This window comes from Erpetoichthys calabaricus, chromosome 14, assembly GCF_900747795.2.
Source record: "Erpetoichthys calabaricus chromosome 14, fErpCal1.3, whole genome shotgun sequence".
NCBI classification, from domain to species: domain Eukaryota; kingdom Metazoa; phylum Chordata; class Cladistia; order Polypteriformes; family Polypteridae; genus Erpetoichthys; species Erpetoichthys calabaricus.
The window spans coordinates 99,678,438-99,697,198 of record NC_041407.2 but is presented as its reverse complement, the minus strand read 5'-3'; the positions used below and the strand labels follow the sequence as shown (position 1 = coordinate 99,697,198).

Here is an 18,761-nt window from a genome sequence, read left to right as displayed (position 1 = left end):
CTTATTGTGAGGCAGCAGTGCTACCCACTGTGCCACCCACTAAAGTACATAATATAAAAATCATTATCTTGTAGTTTACTCCTCAAATATCTATCCCCACATCGGAGTATATGAGAGAGTCTAAGGGAGACCACTGTTGATTTTTCTGTGTTGTAATGTTATGGAGCTTGATGTATAAATGCACAAGTAACAATTGAGAAGAAAATTTTGTTTTTATACTTAGACATATTTATTTTGCTATATATTTGAATTTATTTATTTTATTTTTTTTTATAACTGGCTTCTTTTCAGCCACTCCCAAAATAATAATTCTGGTTAACTTTTATCATTTTGTAATAGTTCCACTTTTTATTAGATGGTTAACTGCTCCCTGACAATCAAGATTTAGGGTTATTATCTGTGCCTTTGTAAGCTCTGGAATTTCTCTGTCTAGTTCGTACGGCTAAAACCAAACTAATAATAATAATAAATAATAATTCATTACATTTATATAGCGCTTTTCTCAGTACTCAAAGCGCTGTCCACACAGGGAGGAACCGGGAAGCGAACCCACAATCTTCCACAGTCTCCTTACTACCCAGTTAGCTTGCTGCCGATCTGCTGTAGTACACGGTTTTGAATGAGGGCCATTGCTGAGCCTCGAGTGATTCTTTAAAATACCTGTAATGTGGTGACATCGCCTTTTGAGTTGTGCCTGCTGGAGCTCAGTGTTTGCTAGCTGGCATATATGAGTGGGTTTGAGTTACGGACCCAAGCATCTTCACCACTCCTAATATGCGCGTATTGAGCTTCATTTAGGCCCATTTTTTTAAAATGCCAACCATCTGAATTTGGCAGAGCGCTGTGTGGACATTGATGTACTGTATATACAGTAAATGCCTAGCTTGTGTACCCTTTTCTCTATTCTCTCCTTTTATTCTCATTAATAATAAGGGGGGAAATTTTTCAGATTGGAGGTGGATTCTACTGTTTAAATGTTACTGAGAGGGAAAAAGTACATTTGTTTTCTATTTTTTTTGGCAAGTCCGAGTTATTTGCCCCAAATATCAGTGTAACTTTCTGTCTTCGTTATCAAGGTGTAAAACCAGGTCAGAGAAAAGTGCTGTTCACTTGCTTTAAAAGGAACGACAAGCGAGAAGTGAAGGTGGCCCAGCTGGCAGGGTCTGTGGCTGAAATGTCAGCTTACCATCACGGTGAGGTAAGCAATAATACTTTTAACTATTTTAGTGGAATCTGTGCAGAATCCTGCAAGCTGCAGGTTCTGGTGTGTGTAACATACACCAGTGGTTCTCGTGTGGGTCCTTAAGACCTCTGTTACTCGTTGTGTGACCCATCAAGGCTTCAATGATGTCAAATTATGTAGATTTACAAAGTTGTGGTGCCTCGTGGGCTTTTACAATTAAAAAACGGTGGTGTACTAATCACTCATCTTGTCCACTTGATGGCAGCATACCAGCATTCTAGCATTCCCAAAGGCGAGTAGATGTCTGTCATCGCCCCACTAATGCCAGCTGAAGGTTGATTTATATGTTGTGTGTTGCACAATCTTTTCACAAGGATTCTGTAGGTAGATTACAATTTATAATGCTCAGGCACTCCACCACAACACAACAATCTCGCTTCATTTTTAGAACATCTTCTCAGAGCTGTGTGCATTGTTGCTAGACATGAGGCAGGTGTGGGAAATCCATTGAATTCCCAGATTAGCCCTTTTCACTCTCGTGACATGCCGCCTGAAGGCGATGAATCTTGAGCTTCAAGGCTGAGAATTGCATCTATGCAGTGTGCTGAAGGTGAAAAACGTAATACAAAATATCAGCATTGTACGCATCTGAAAAAGGATGTAGACAGTTTCCAAAACTGATAGTAGTGACCACGAATAACGCAGAGGTGATGGTGGACGCCAGTTAAAGCTGAAGGGGGGGGTGGTTTGAATTGAAATTTGTGAATGTAATGGAGTACAAGCAGTTGCATTGTGTGTACATACTGTAAGTGTGTATATAAGAATACTAGCAAAATACCCGCGCTTCGTAGCGGAGAAGTGGTGTGTTAAAGAAGTTATGAAAAAGAAAAGGAAACATTTTAAAAATAACGTAACATGGTTGTCAATGTAATTGTCGTAGGCTTATTTTAGCATTGAGAGTGAATGTGATGATTGTAAAGAGTTTATGATTGTAAATGTTGTGTATGAGAAATGCACATTTTTAGGATGTAAGGATCTTTTTGTAAACGACGTTTGCAGTTCTGCCCTTGGGCTGTAAAATGACCAGGCTGTCTGCTGAGCTCACTCTTGAGCATGTTGGCCATTTGAGAAGCAATCTCGTGTCAAGTCAATGCTGGCCCTGTGACTTATTTATTGTCACAGCAAAGCAGACCCTTACTGGAAATTGGAGGCGTTTGAATTGGAATGGGAGGTCAGAGGGGATGAGAGAAATAAATCGAGTCTCCAATGTGCCAGTTCCAGTGAAGACAGTGGCCTCAATGAGGTTCTTGTGCAGGTTTCGTAGTAACATAATTGGTGCGCCAACCTGCAAAAATAGAGTATACGGAGGCCTGCCTGGAGGATTGAGTGTGAAGAAACGAAATGAAAAGGCAGGAAGACGTGAAGCAAGGCAAACAATAACAGACTTGAAGCGGTGGACTAAAGCAGAAGGGAGCAGTGAGCACGACGAATAGCTGAGGAAAGTAAGGAGGCGAGGATGGCGTTAACGTATACAGTCAAGGAGCCAACCACATGATAGGTGCGCGGACAAAGGAAGAGGGACTGGGGGCGGCCCTTGTGCGTCTCTGCCGTGAAATAAATCCTCCGTTAACGAAAGTAAGGAATGAAACCACCAAAAGGGGAGGTCCGTTCCGAAAGTTCCTTATGGCATAATGGTGAGAACCACCAAAAAGAAGACATTTTCAAAAGTTCGTTATGAAACACGGTGCGGAATGAAACCTACTTAACGTTTGTAAGTACAGTGGAAAGGATGAGCATGGGAAATCTGGGCTTCACATGTATATTGGAAGTCACAGGGGAAACCTCTCCTCACTATTTCTATCTATATATATGGTTTAGGGCAGGGGTGGGCAAATTCATTCCTGGAGGGCCGCAGTGGCCGCGGGTTTTTGTTCCAACCCAGTTGCTTAATTAGAAAACAAACCTTGCCAATAATTACATTTCATGGCTTGTTGGTGCTTTAACTCTGCTATGTCAAGTCATTCTCATATCCTAGATTTTTTTTTTTCCATTCTAAGGATATCATCCAAATACTTTGAAGTGTAAAACGGATGGGTAATTCTCAATCCTTCACTTTTTTCTCTTCTCTTTCCTTCCAAGTATTTAATTAAACCAAATAGTGCATGATAAATACACACAGGTGTAAAGGGTAACAAGCAAAATGGACAACTGCTGGTTTATTTTGTCGTTTGCATCTTATTGCTAATAAGGAGCAATTAAAAACCGAGAATACAGCTGTTTAAGACTTAAATAAGCAATAAGGGTTCAAAATCTTATTGAGGGAGATAACTAAAATGAAGCAGAAGTGTTTCTAGAGCAATAAGTGCTTCTTATTAAGCAATTGGGTTGGAACAAAAACCTGCGGCCCTCCAGGAATGACTTTGCCCACCCCTGGTTTAGGGGGTACACCCGTTTCTCCCCAACCCCCCTTGGGTGTTGCAATAGGACATGAAGCATACCTGACTTTTGTAAGTACACTGCAAGGAATGAGCACGTGAAATTTCAGCTTCCCACCTTTATGGAAAGTGGGGGAATTAGTGATGAGTCAGTGAAGGCTTTGCCTTTTATATGTATATTTATATGTTTATATTTATATGTAGTCTACACATCGAAATATATACCTTAATGTCTAAAAACCATGGGAATTTATAAAGTCTCGCCTGCTCATTTCTCCCCCCACACTGTATACAGTTGATGTGTGAAGACTGTGGTGATGTACTGAGTATTTTTCCTGTTCTCTTACAGCACATAAATGTGTTTTTAATATGTTGGCTTGTATTCTTATTTGTATCACTTCTGACGTCTTCCTTCTGTTTTTACAGATGTCTCTTATGATGACTATTATAAACTTGGCTCAGAATTTTGTCGGCAGTAACAACTTGAATCTCTTGCTACCCATCGGTCAGTTTGGCACACGCTTACATGGTGGCAAAGATGCTGCTAGTCCTCGATACATCTTTACCATGCTTAGGTCTGAATATTAATACACCTACGACGCCTCTCATTGTTCACATTTCAGCACCTATATATGGACCTTGTGATTTTAAATACGTCTCAATTGTGTTCTTGTCCCCAGCTCTCTGGCTCGGCTCGTCTTCCCAGCTGTGGATGATAACTTACTGAAGTACATGTATGATGACAATCAGAAGGTGGAGCCCGAGTGGTACATCCCCATTATCCCAATGGTCCTTATCAATGGAGCAGAGGGCATAGGGACTGGATGGGCCTGCCGACTTCCTAATTTTGACGTGAAGGAGGTTGTCAACAATGTTCGTCGCATGCTAGATGGAGATGAACCACTTCCCATGGTAAGACTTATTTGGCTGCAAAACCTTTTACTTAGGCTATGATTTCTGAATGGAAACCAACCAAGCAGAATTGTACGACTTTGGGTTTTTTTTTTTTTCCTTCCCCTCTTTTGCTCCGAATAGCTTCCCAGCTTCAAGAATTTCAAAGGAACCGTCCTGGAACTCGGCCCAAATCAATACATTATCAGTGGGGAAGTGTCGGTGCTGGATTCAACCACTGTGGAAATTACAGAGTTGCCGGCTAAAACGTGGACTCAGGTGAGGACCTTGTCTGTGCCATTTAAGACGGGTTGGAGGAGCTTTAAAGCATACTTTTCACATGAATATTAAAGGGAAATGTGAAAAGCAAACATTTGTTGATGAAACGGTTATTCAAAACAGGGCATCGATTCCTGTGGTATAACACTGCCAGTGTAAATTCTTGGTGCAAGCTTGTAGCTGCGTTTTTCTAAAATTTATCAAAGTTCAGCAGCTCTAACTTTATATATATATATATATATATATATATATATATATATATATATATATATATATATATATATATATATATATATATATATATATATATATATATATATAAATAAAATATATATATAAAATATGGTTGAAATAGTTTACTGTCAAATAATGCAAAGAGTACGCGACACGTGTTTCGCCCTAATTCTGGGCTCATCACCACCCATATAATCACATTGTGACACAGACAACGAATGCCGTGGAAAAAAAAAATTATATTATATATATTATATAAAAATGGGATTCAACAAAAGCCTGAAATGATTCCACAGACAAAATATCTTCGTTTTTAAAAGTTTTTTAAGTTAAAATTCAAACAGTTCACACAAAAAGAAACTAGCAAAAAAAAATGTTCTTGTTAAGAAAAGTTCTGTTCAAATCTTTAAGTCTTGTTACATTTCAAATCGTTACAAATCACTTCAAAACACGTTTCTGAACCATTTCAAAATGACGACGGTCAGAAAACTGTATGCCTATCCCATTTGAGTTGAAAACGGGTCAAGTCCCTGAGTACTGGGACCTGTTCTGAACAACAACTGAATCAATTATCACACTGTACCTCAGTTATAGCAAGAAAATTCTATCTCTTACTAACTTATAGGGTGAAAATTCAATACCATTGTCTGACAATGAAAGAAATTCTATTCTATTCAAATTAAGCAAACATTAATAGGAGTTTAATTCAAAGCTTCAACTTCCTTAGATTGGTTCTTACAAAGCTTTAGTAAAGCTGAGAAAAATAACTTAATTGGGTTCAGCACAGAGATGTGATTTTTTGAAATGACGGGATGAATGGTCACTTAATTTGGGTCACTTGTCTTAGGCCATCAGATAAGGAATAAAGTGGCAAAAAACAATTAATGCTTATTCTTTTTAAGGCAAAGTAAATGCCCTTTTTGTTAATGAGCTCCACTTTTATCAATAAATGAAAAGCAGGACGTTGAACTGTTTGTCGGCTTAACATTTCAATAAACGGTAATAAGCTGCGTCATGTAGCTAAATGCCAGAAGGGATCCTCCTCTGTTGAGCTCTTGAGCAAAGGCCCTTAACCTGAAAATTGCTCCATGGGTGTTGTATAATGGCAGACCCCCCAAAAGTTATGCAAAAAGAAAATTACCCCTCAAAAGTTAATAAAAGTATATAAAATCTGTGTGTGCACATAACTATCAGGTTTGTGTTCATTATTTGTATTTCATACCAGTGACAGGATAAATCTTGATAAGTTACTTGGCAAGCAGTCTAGTTTGGTTAGGAGGATTAAGCATTTCAATGTCATGCTGCGTTGTCGAGGGCTCCGCTCAACAGCCTGTGTCACCCTTGTGATATTGTCTGGTGTTCTTACGGTTCTTAGTTGTCCAAAAAAAAAAAAAAAGGCCTTTACACTACCAGTTGATTTGAGATTTCTCAAACCACTTTAAAATAGCGTTACATGAAGCCATTCTTTTTCACTGTGGCACTATAAACTTAATGCCAAACATCTTTTCCACTCCATTACATTTATGCTGTTATGGCAACCACGTCATGAGGCACTGGCTGGAACTCCATGGCATCTGAAACAGCATTTAGCATACAACGCTGCTGTCCCAGTTGGACTTCTGCATGGGCCAATGGGGTCTGTGACCTCAGGCTCCTGAAATTAATCAGGATATATAAAACTGTTTTTTGTTCTTTGTATTTCAAAGACAAATTCTTGCCACTAGACTGGTAGATCCAGTCCTGTTTCACCCCTGAGAACTCATCTGCTGCTAGTCGCAGTCATCCCCGAGTTTGTGTATCTCCAGTGAACTGCAGGTTGTGATGGAGGGCAGCTGTTCAATTGCATTTGAGATGGCAGGGTGGGCTAAATGTGGGCCGTTGAAACAAAGTCTTACTACGCAATCATGTGGCGACCTAGCATAGAAATGTCTGTGACTGACCCATACTTAAAGAAACGCTGATTTAAGCCATCAAGTGCCTGTTCTCTTAAGGGTCTTAGATCCTTTTATAAAAGCAGTACAAGCACACGCACACTTTTTTTTTTTTATTATTACTCTTATAGATGCACGGTTTAATGTGTTAATGTTTCCTCTCTGATTTAATTGTTCATAATTAGATGTATCCTTGTGTTTTAGATTTACAAAGAACAGGTTTTAGAACCGATGTTGAATGGGAGTGAGAAGACCCCACCTCTAATTACGGATTACAAGGAGTACCACACGGACACCACGGTTCGCTTTGTGGTGAAGATGACTGAAGAGAAACTGGCGGAAGCAGAGGCTGCTGGACTGCACAAAGTCTTCAAGCTTCAGACGTCGCTCACTTGCAACTCAATGGTAAGTTTGACTCCATGAGCTTTCCGGTCATCAAAGTTCATTGTGTGTCTGGTGTTACTCATGTCATTTGATTTTAAGGATATTAAAAATTCAGGTAAAACTGAACATCCATCCATTATCCAACCTGCTATATCCTAACTACAGGGTCACATGGGTCTGCTGAAGCCAATCCCAGCCAACACAGGGCGCAAGGCAGGAAACAAACCCCGGGCAGGGCGCCAGCCCACCACATGGCACAAAGCACACACTAGGGCTGATTTTGGAACGCCAATGCACCTAACCTGCATGTCTTTGGACTGTGGGAGGAAACCCATGCAGACACGGGGAGAACATGCAAACTCCACGCAGGGAGGACCCGGGAAGTGAACCCAGGTCACTGCGAGGCAGCAGCACTACCACTGCGCCACCGTGCCGCCCTAAAACTGAACATACAGCTACAATTTACAGACGGAAAGAAGCACAGATATTTGCAGCCCTCACGTAGACTCAATCAAATTCTTGTGGTGCTTGCAGCATGTTACTGGAGTTGGCTATCGTGACACACTGATTCATGGTTTGGATCACCTGTCATTTGACTATATATGTCTTTTTAATAAAAAAAGAAACCAAATGCAGTGATTCTTTTGGGTGCAATTTCAATGAAACATGGATGTTTGCTGCATGCTCCTTCCAATGTAGTGCGGTTAGATTAGGTAATGGCACTTTTAAGAAGCTGAGGCCGATCCATTAGTATCCAGATTAGAATTCTGGGTATTTTATTTTTTTAATATTCCAATACTTTGTTTTTAAGTGGTGCAGATCACTTTCATTGAATTGTTTTAATGTTTGTGAATTTCTAAATCTGGCCCCACAGATACTTCTAGTTTTGTATTGCGTTTTTTCCTTTCTAACACAGGCGTCAGTTCTTTTGCATTGCAGGTTCATTTCCTTATTCTTCTTTGTTATTTCTGCAGGTACTTTTTGACCACATGGGTTGTCTGAGGAAATATGAAGTAATTCAAGACATTCTAAAAGAATTCTTTGAATTAAGGATGAAATACTATGGTCTGCGCAAGGACTGGCTTCTGGGTGTTTTGGGTGCGGAATCCTGTAAATTGAGTAACCAAGCACGCTTCATTCTGGAGAAGATTGAGGGCAAGCTTGTCATTGGTAAGAAGTTACTTTTCTTAAACTCGGTTACAGGTCTTTTTAATCTGGGCTTGCTGTCCGCGTTCCATTCTTTGGTGAAATATTCACAAACTCTTCATTTTACTACACAACTTTTCCAACCTTTTTTTAAATGAATGTAGAAACCTCGTTTACAATATCTTAGCCAGTCAGAGATCTCCCATGACCAACAGTTGTGTAGCATGACGTACCCTGCGACTCGCCCTAACAATGTAAAACCGGTTTGATTTCATTTTAACGTGTCGGAGCAGGCTCTCTGTGCATCAGTGCTTGCAATTTATTTTGAATTGTCAGAACAGGCTTATAATGCAGCAATGAGTGAGAGTGTTTTGGACTTCTGAAATAGAAGAGGGGCTTGTTTGTCTGTCATGTTATGTAAAATATAGTAAAGCAGAAATTGTGGCTGATCTCACCGTACCTGTAAACCCTTTGCATGGGCACTGGCCACATCAGGCAGGACGTTATCGGCTTTCAGAAAAGGGGGACGAGTGCACAATACCTTGGAAATGTACCACTGTGTTGGAAATTCATGCATAATTGCTCTGGCAATGAGACCAACAGCCCAGATGTCAAGTTTGACATTGCACAACTTCTCGGTGGAGCAAATGTGACATCGGCTTTGGTGAAACTCTGGAGGAGGCGTATGTGCTCGAGGCAAGCTAACTGTAAAAGCATTTAACAAAATAAATTAAATAAAGCGCGTGTCACTTCACTAGAAATGAATGTATATGGAATGGAGTTCTGGAAGCCCCAAGTGAATACATGTGTCCTCAGTGTGTATGTTACAGCTTTCTCTCTTTTCTGCAGAGAACAAGCCAAAGAAGGAGTTGATCCAGATGTTGGAGAGAATGGGATACGATTCGGATCCAGTGAAGGCCTGGAAAAAGTCACAGGAAAAGGTAGACTACTGTTGGCTGTGCAAGTCAAGTCAACTTTATTTATAAAGCACTTTACATACAACAGCCGCTGACCAAAGTGCTGAACATAGGCTAAAATAAATTTTAACAAAAACAAAATAATAAATAAGTAAAATAAAATACAATAAATTAAACTAATTAAAACATAGTAAACACAAGTAAACAGAGTTAATACAGAGTAAAATCAACTGCTCACACAGGATCGAACGCCAAACCAAAGAGGTAAGTCTTAAGAGCAGACTTAAAAATGAGCAGTGAGGAGGCCTGTCTAATGTGGATCGGCAGTGGATTCCAGAGCCTTGGAGCCACAACGGAAAAAGCTCTATCACCCTGAGCTTTCGCTGAGTCCTCGGCACATCCAGAAGCAGCTGATCTGAGTGAGCGGGAAGGAGAGTGCATATGCAGCAGCTCAGCGAGATATGGCGGAGCAAGCCCATTTAAGGACTTAAAAACAAATAAAAGAATCTTAAAATGAACTCTAAGCTGAACAGGCAGCCAGTGCAGTGAGGATAACACAGGTGTAATGTGCTCATTTTTTCGCGTGCCAGTTAAAAGGCGTGCAGCAGCATTTTGCACCAGCTGGAGCTGAGACAGGGTGGACTGGCTAACACCAACATACAACGAATTACAATAGTCCAGCCGGGTTGTAATGAAAGCGTGGATTACTGTTGTAAATTGATCTTTGGAAAGAATGTTTATCTTTGCCAAACGTCTCGGCTGAAAAAAAACAAGATTTCACCACCGCGCTGATCTGACCGTCCAGTCTAAAATCCTCAAGGTTATGGATGTCAGTTTTTCGGTAATAAAATTTGACTTCTCCAGTTTCTGATCAGAATCCAATACTAACATATTTGGCCAAGTGAGGAAGAATATATATAGATGTAGATAGAAATATAGATATATAGAGATAGATATATAGATAGATAGATAGATAGATAGATATATATATATATATATATATATATATATATATATATATATAGATATAGATAGATAGATAGATAGATAGATGTAAGATATATAGATATATCTATATATTAAATTTTTTTTTTTTTTTTGATTCTAAAATCCTCTGTGAGGAGCGTAGTCATCCTGTCTACTGATGTCCTCGTATCACCCAATGACCATTCTGTGACCACATTGTGGTAGTGGGGGGGCGGGAGAGGGACATTTGGTGATCTGAAACAGCGATTCCTTGAAGAATAAATTTGGTATTTTTCAAGTCAGTTACTTCACAAACACAGAATATATGCATTGGCCACGTAAAATTGTATTCTAAAGGGAACCTTTTTTTTTTATATATATATAAATTTTAAAAAGCAGTACAGAGCCTATCCTGGTGTTTTATAATGAAAGCCAGGGGGCGTGGAGCACCGTCAAAATAAGCCTAAAAACTAACCAAATACGCTTACTTTGAAGCAGCGAAGGTTTCAATACAAGCAAACGTCCTGTCCGTGTTTCCGATGCAAGTTTGGGAATAGTCACATTATCTCTCATTCCTGGTAGTATTTTTTATTTATTTTTTATTCCTTGAGGTAAGGATGCGTTTTCTGTTTGTGTGGCACTAGTGGTGTTCGTGGGAGTAAAGCACCACGATACCACATATCTGGTGGGAAACTTTTTGTGTGATTTGTCTTTACAGTGGAAACCACACCACTGGGAGTGAAAGGGTGTTGTGGAGGAAGACGAGCACTGAGGTGGCGCACACAGCTGGCTGTCTGTTTAAAATGCCTGAATCTCAATATTTTATTTTGTTTTTATTTTTGAATATGACATGTATAAGCTGTTTCACAATGTGTGTGTAATCTCCAGGCTCAGAGCCAATGCTGAAAAACATTCTTGGCTTGATAAATTGGCACAATTGGTACATCTTAAAGGTTTAGTTTTTCGATGGTGCTCTGTGCCCCATAGCTTCCATTATCCAGTGCCAAGATGAACTGCTCAACTTCAGAACACATTTTTGCGTGGTAAATGCATGTATGCCATGTTTGTGAGGAAATAACTTTGACTTGAAACTTACTGAGCTTGACCTTCAATGTGCACTTTTAAAGGATTTTTAGCTTTGACTCCAAATCTGTGAACTCTGCGACTGGCAGAGCCCATGACCCACTACCATAGCGATTCCCTTTGTTTGGGCAGCATTGACATTTTTCCTTTTATGATTTGTCCAGCCATTTTCTGTTCTTGTTTATCCAGTTCTGGGTTACTGGGGCTGAAGTCGACCCTAGCAGCATTAAGTGCATGGAGGAAACCAACCCTGCACTGGGCACCAGTGTGTCTGCCCTTCAAGACCACTATTGTGAATTTTGCATCAATGGAATGTCCGAAGTAGGAATTTCTTTATGAGTAAAATTGGTTTAGCTTATTGCAAAGCGTGGAATTCAAACGGTCTCAAGCAGGAGTTCTGCTTAAGGGTCTGTGGTGTCGTGAACCCAGCTGTACGCCGTCCCACACACATCATGCTGTCAGGGCTCGCAGTTTTGCAACAAATTCCTTTGGTGGCCCAGCGAGGGAGGAACTGAGCGTGTAAAGTATTTTGGACAGGCGTTTGAGAGTTGGAGCATCTGGGGCCTTCTCTGATTTAAAGAGCCTAGCACACTTGAGTTACTTTTTCCCTGCCGTACTACATTTGTTCTTCCATGCCTCCTCAGTATGTTGTATTCGGGTGGATATTTTGAATGTGCTGTTAGTCAGGCACAAAGTCCTTTGAGGAATTATGAGAGAAGAGTTTGTTTGGATTATAGTGGATGGTCCCTCTTGAAGTGTATCATACGCCTAAATTCCTCCAGCCGAATACAGAAGGATAGAAAGCACTTCAGATAAACAGAACAAAAGCAGTAGTATAGTTAAAAAATGAAGTATACATTTACATAAGGGGTAAGAGCCAGAAATGTGCACACAGTGTTTTGAATGCGGTATAATATGAGGCCCTGTCCTCGTGTGTCTACTATAACCGTATAGTCTGATGGCTACACCTCTACACCAATAATGGCGGACTGAGCCAGCAACTGAACGCACTCCAGGTCATAACATTTCATGTGATGGCCTCTAATCGTACCACCCTGTCTTTTCTGCCACTGACTGTAATGGGTCCAGGACCAGCCCTGCAGTGCTGTTACCCTGCCCTGTCTGGTTTGGCATCCTCTGTGCTGATGTTACTTGCCCAGCAGACCGCATTAGTACACTGGCCACCATGACAGTAACTTAACATTCCTAACAGCATGTTGCACACCTTAAAGGACCTTCACCTGCGCTGACTCTTTTTGTATAGAAGTTCCGTGTTCTCCACTTAGCCCAGTCTACTCAAAGACCCGGTGAATTCCACGTGCATCTGATAAATGTGAAGCGAAATAAAATCCCGTGTCTATGTAGGTTGGAAGTGGATGGTAGGATTTTCAATTTGCCTAGCAAGGCCCAGTTTGCTATACTGCATGCTTTCTGCAAATGTGGTCAGTGAGGAACCAAGTGCCAAAGTGTATTAGAAACTCTGAAGATTGTGTGTGTGTGTGTGTTATCAAGATAAAGCTCAACAATGTAGGTAGACTGGCAAAAACGTTTAGAACTGTTGGCAGGTTGTAATCCTGTCTTTTATTTTTAAAAACCTATTCTTCCAAGCAGCGATTTGAGCTCAGCAGGACATTTTATTCCAAGTGTACTTCATAAACTACAAACCTTGGGAGTCCCTCAAGTAAAAGGGGGCTCATTTACACATCAGTTGCAAGGTTGTTTGCAGCAAACAAACCCCCTGCAGATTCAAATTTCATTTAATAGGTTCTGGAAGCTTCTCGTAGCTTTCCTGTATAAAGACTGAATATAAAACACAGTGAAAGACCTGGACAGGCTGTTTGGCCTTTTATTTATGTCCATATTTTGTCTCTTACTAAGGTGAGGTGAGATTGACTTGTGTCAAAATCAGTTGTTTATAAGAAAGAAATTAATTCTTCTATTTAGATGATTGTTTAAAGGGAACAAATGGACTCTCTCATAAATAAATGAGTCTACCTGTTTTAGGCTGAAGAGGAACCAGAAGCTGAAGAGAATGCAGAGACGGTCACATCTGGTCCAGACTACAATTACCTGCTCAGCATGCCCATGTGGTACCTAACCAAAGAGAAGAAAGAAGAGCTATGCAAACAGCGGGATGTCAAGGTTTGTGGCTTCCTTCCCTCATTTCAGTTAGGGGTACTTGTGTCAAACTGGACATGGAGGGTCAGAGTGCAGAATATGAGGCATGCCTGCCCACCTCAGTTTGAAGAAATGCCTTGTGACATCTGGCAAAATTCACACAACTTTTTGTTTTCTATCGGCACTTTCTGACCTTATTTCAAGTACCGTATATACTCGCCTTTAAGTTCTCCTGCGGAGAAGTCGGGACTTGATTTTACCGCATAATTTCTGGTATTTAATAATGTCGGTGGTATATTCCAAATGTGGAAAACTCATGCTATTGGTCCAAGAGATTGATATGCTAACACCCACCTGAGACAGGGGAGCACACGGCCTTTTTGGTTTTTTTTCCTATGTATTGTGCCTATGTGACCACACGGTGATGCCCACACTATTCCAAAGCGACGTTTGCACTGTTTTGTGTTTTTTTTGTATCTCGCCCTCATACACCTTTATCGTAAGAGCATCCCTTATCTACGATGGAGCGTTCGATCAGAAGAAAATATAAAGTTGGTTTTAAATTAAAAGTTGAAGTGGCAAAAGAAATTGGTAACTGCGCTGCTGCAACAAAATTCAATGTGTCTGAGAAACTGGTGTGAGATTGGAGGAGGCAAGAAGATGTAAAAAAAAAATATAAGTTTCGTATTTTTTGAACGGAGTGTATAAGTCAGGGTCTGATTTTTATGATCAATTTTTCATGTTTCAACACCTGACTTATACTTTGAGTATATACGGTACATCTCTTTGAATGCTTAACTACTTCTGATCCGACAACAGGGAAGCTTGAGATCAGCAAACATGTCCTGTTACTGCTGTTTTAGGCCTGTTGGCTTACTTGATTCTTGAAATATCAACCCCAGCATTGGAGGAGCCTCCTCCATCACACACATCACAGGCCCCGATCCACTAATCGGTTTCCATCCATCCATTATCCACCGCTTACCTGAGGTCAGGTTGTGGGGGCAACAGCTTAAGCAGGGAAGCCCAGACGTCCCTCTCCCCGGCCATCTCCTCCAGCTCCTCTGGGAGGACCCCGAGGCATTCCAAGGCCAGCCGGGAGATACTGATCGGTTTCCTCTCCTCTCATTTACAGGAGCAAGAGTTGAACACCTTGAAAAGAAAAAGTGCGACGGATTTGTGGAAAGAGGATCTGGCAGCGTTTCTCGAGGAATTAGAAGTAAGTTGTCCAAGGCCAGGCTTTGTCATTTCCACACATGCGAAGCCAAAAAAAACGTCAGGAATTTTTTTTTTGTGTGTTGGTTTAAAGATTTGTCATCCACTCTGCCTTTTCTTCCTCAGCGGGTTGAGGCTCAGGAACGGGAGGACGCCGCTGTTGGAGTCAAAGTTGTTAAGGGCAAAGTGGGCAAGTCCAAGGTGGTGAAGTTGGCCCAACAGGAGGTCATGCCTTCCCCCCAGGGACGTAGGGTGGTGCCACGCATCACCACTGCCATGAAAGTTGATGCCACCAAGAAGGCTAGAAAGAAGGTTAAGGTGAGTGTGTTCATGTTCTGGTACTGCAGAGATGCTCCTGTTTATTGTATAATAACTTTATAATCTCCGGGCAGTGAAATAGTATTGTGTGGCAAGCTTTTACAACTCTGGTCTGTACCGGGAACTGAGAAGGACGGCTGCGAGGGCTCGGAGGGCAGATAAAGAGGCGTTTGTTAGAGGAATCTGTGGTCTAGCGACCCACGATTCCTCGCGCTTACAGAGGAATCGCAGCATTACGCACATCTGAATTTGTTCCTCGGAGAGTCGCATTCAGGGCAGCTGATGGAACGGTCCTTACGGATGACACTGCAGTTGTGACCCGCTGGGCTGGCTACTCTGAGCAGTTATCCAACGTCCTAACCGGAGGATCAGCTTTGAACATCTCTGGGCCCACGGTTCTTGAGGCTGATCCTCCAATTGGTGGTGAACCAGCTGAGGTGGGGAAAGGCTGCAGGGATCTGTGGTATCCGGGGTGAACTTCTCCAGGCTGGTGGTATGGCTGTCCTCCTGGCATTGCAAGCAATCTTTGCTTCCATTTGGGAGACTGGCATCATCCCAATTGACTGGAAAACGGGACTTGTCATCCCTATCTGGAAAGGGAAGGGAGATCGCCTGGATTGCAGCAACTACAGGGGGATAACACTGCTCTCAGTGCCAGGTAAAGTCCTTGCTAGGGTTGTCCTCAATAGGATCCATGATCACTCGCTCACCTACCAGTGACCAGAACAGTCTGGTTTTACACCTAAGAAGTCTACCATCGACCGCATCCTGGCACTGAGGGTTCTCATAATTTGAGACCTTTAATGACCTCTTGGGCACGGCCATCAGCAGTGTGTCTGTCTGTGGAGAGAGTCACCTCGACGAGAGGTTTATTTACCTTGGCAGTGACATTCATGTCTCTGGTGACTCATCCTGTGAAGTCAGTAGACGGATTGGGAGACCAGGGGGTCATGAGGTTGCTGGAAACAACAACATTTATTTATATAGCACATTTTCATACAAAAAGTAGCTCAAAGTGCTTTACATAATGAAGAGAAGAAAAATAAAAGACAAAATAAGAAATTAAAATAAGACAACATTACTGAACATAGAAAGGAGTAAGGTCCGATGGCCAGGGTGGACAGAAAAAACAAAAAACTCCAGAAGGCTGGAGAAAAAAATAAAATCTGTAAGGGTTCCAGGCCACGAGACCACCCAGTCCCCTCTGGGCATTCTACCTAACATAAATGAAATAGTCCTCTTTGTAGTTAGGGTTTTTTCACGGAGTCACTTGATGCTGATGGTCATACAGACTTCTGGCTTTTAATCCATCCATCATTGTTGGAAAGGGGTGTGTGCCGCTCCCAATATCTATGCAAAAGGACAAAGGTCCAAGTCTTTAGAGTTCTGGTGCTTCCTGTCTTGCTATATGGTTGTGAGAGATGGACGCTGTCCAGCGACCTGAGATGAAGACTGGACTCCTTCATGTGTGTGCCTCCGGAAAATCCTTGGGTACCGTTGGTTTGTGTTGCTCGTGGAGTCCCGAATGAGGCACATGACCTGCATTGTGAGGGAGCGCCAGTTACGGCACTATGGCCATGGTGGCATGTCCCCCCCCCCCCAACCCCCCGAGGGTGATCAGGCTCATAAGATCCTCATTGTTGGGGTCGCCCACGTAACACCTGGCTGCGGCAGATAGAGGGTCATTTCTGGAGGATGGGACTGGACCACGTGTCTGCCTGGGGGGGGTTCCCAACCGGGATCCCGAGTTGTTTCGCCGTGTAGTGGGTGCGACAACACACTGTACCAGTGCAGGCTCCCCAGCTTGACTTGACTTAAAAGGCAAACGTTTCATACTGTAGAATAATAAAATGAATCCCCAGGCATGTCCTTTACATGAAATACAAACAATACGTCCAGTGATAATTTGAATTTCTTGACACCAAAGAAATGTTTAAAAATACGAGTTCCACGCACTGACGGAGAGTCCCATTGCTACATTCCTTTACTTGGTAATTCATTACAGTGTATGGATTTATCTCCAAGTCGTGGGGTGAATTCCTGAGCAGACCACTTCCCGTACAGAATTTAAATGCTGTGCCCACATGTGTGCCTTGAAATATGCCAGTCTCCTCTCCTCCCAGACTTCATAGATGTGCAGGTTGGTTTGATTGGTGACTTTGAATTGGCCTGTTACGACACGGTGGGGGTTTGTGCATGGCTGGTTTTGACTTTATGTGTAAAAGAAGAAAGTTTTCAACATGAAGTGTAATCCAGCTGATGAATGTGTGTTTAAAACAAGAGAAATTAAATATTTTGGTCACTTTTTACAGTAAAATGGCTGAAGTTTCTAATGTGCCTTTGTCCAAACTCTCTGCAGACTGAAGATGGAGTTGTCATGGGGATACAGTTTGATGAAGGTGGAAATGATGAGAACGACTGCAGCATCCCATCTCAAGATGGAGACAGCCTCGCCTCCAAAGTGGCCAGGAAAATCAAAAGAGAACCAAAAGAACCAGGTATGAATAAAAGTCCGTAGGAGACGCTGTGCCGTCACTTGAAGTGAACTGGGGTACTCGTAAATGGGACCCGCTCTTGTTTAAATTAACTGGGACCCTTTTCTGTTCGTTTCAAAGGCCAGAAAACAAAAAAACAAACCAAGCTGCCATTTAAACCTTTAAAGAAGAAGAAAAATCCGTGGTCAGACTCTGAAGGAGAATCGGACCTGAGTGATACAGAAGTGGCTCCTCGAGAGGCCGTACAGAAGAGAGCTGCAGGTAAGAGCCCACCATTGCAGATGCCCCCTGGCAGTTTTTTTTTTTTTTTTTTTCTTTCAGTGCCCAGATGCAGTCATAGCATGCGATTGTTGGGCAAAGTCCATGAAAGGAAACTAATGTTTGGAATTAGCATGACTGAAGTTTACTTTTCAGAGTCGCTTGTATGTATTGAGGGGTGCAGTATCTTGCATGTCTGACGCCTGCTGAAACTTTTCCACTCTGTCTGCTGTCTTCCAAAAAGAAATAATCAGTTATCATCGTGATAACTTGGCTGGCGCTAAAATGACCCCATGTTTGTTTTAACAAGAGCAAAACGTGCTTTATAAGGGCCTAATGCCAAAGATGCACTTTTCAGTAATATGCTTGAAAATAGTTTAATGCCAGAAGCAATGCGCAAGAACAATTCACATTTTTATCAGTGTCTTCTGATCAATCACCGCGCATCTCTGCGGGGCTCTCGCTTCCGGAGTCAAGGACCCAAACCCCCTCAGGCCTGGTACAGCCAACATTGGGGACAGTGACGGGCGAGAGTTTGATTGGGGCGGTACGTCTGTCACACCGTAATGCAGATGTCTTAAGGGAGGAAGGAAACCTTCTGTGGAGCAGAGGAGCTGAAGCCCCCCTTTGTCTGTTTATACTTCTTCACCCACACGCTACACATCTGCTGTTTAGAGTTCCTCTCATGCTAAAGTTCAATTGAAATCCTTTCTGGTTTTGGAATTTATAAGGAAAAACAAAGCTGACCTGCAGCTTAAAAAATCCAGCAGCATAGCTAGACATTGGGGCTGTAGCTGCGTTTACCCAGAACTTCTGCAGCCTTAGTTTGCTTCGTGGGATTCTGGCAATAGCTTGACGTGTTGAAACGATTCCAAAGACAAAATATCTTTGTTTTAAAAAGCTTTAGT

At 41.9% G+C, this 18,761-nt stretch overlaps 1 protein-coding gene across 1 annotated transcript in view; it reads left to right on the top strand.

The window, feature by feature from the left end:
• top2a (DNA topoisomerase II alpha) overlaps positions 1–18,761 on the top strand; it is a 51,666-nt gene that overhangs the window by 25,820 nt on the left and 7,085 nt on the right. Inside the window, 12 exon segments of the mRNA XM_028818465.2 lie at positions 1,077–1,198; positions 4,045–4,193; positions 4,299–4,530; positions 4,654–4,788; positions 7,158–7,358; positions 8,312–8,507; positions 9,333–9,424; positions 13,454–13,591; positions 14,703–14,786; positions 14,909–15,100; positions 17,460–17,598; positions 17,716–17,856. Coding sequence (XP_028674298.2) covers positions 1,077–1,198; positions 4,045–4,193; positions 4,299–4,530; positions 4,654–4,788; positions 7,158–7,358; positions 8,312–8,507; positions 9,333–9,424; positions 13,454–13,591; positions 14,703–14,786; positions 14,909–15,100; positions 17,460–17,598; positions 17,716–17,856 — 1,821 coding nt within the window.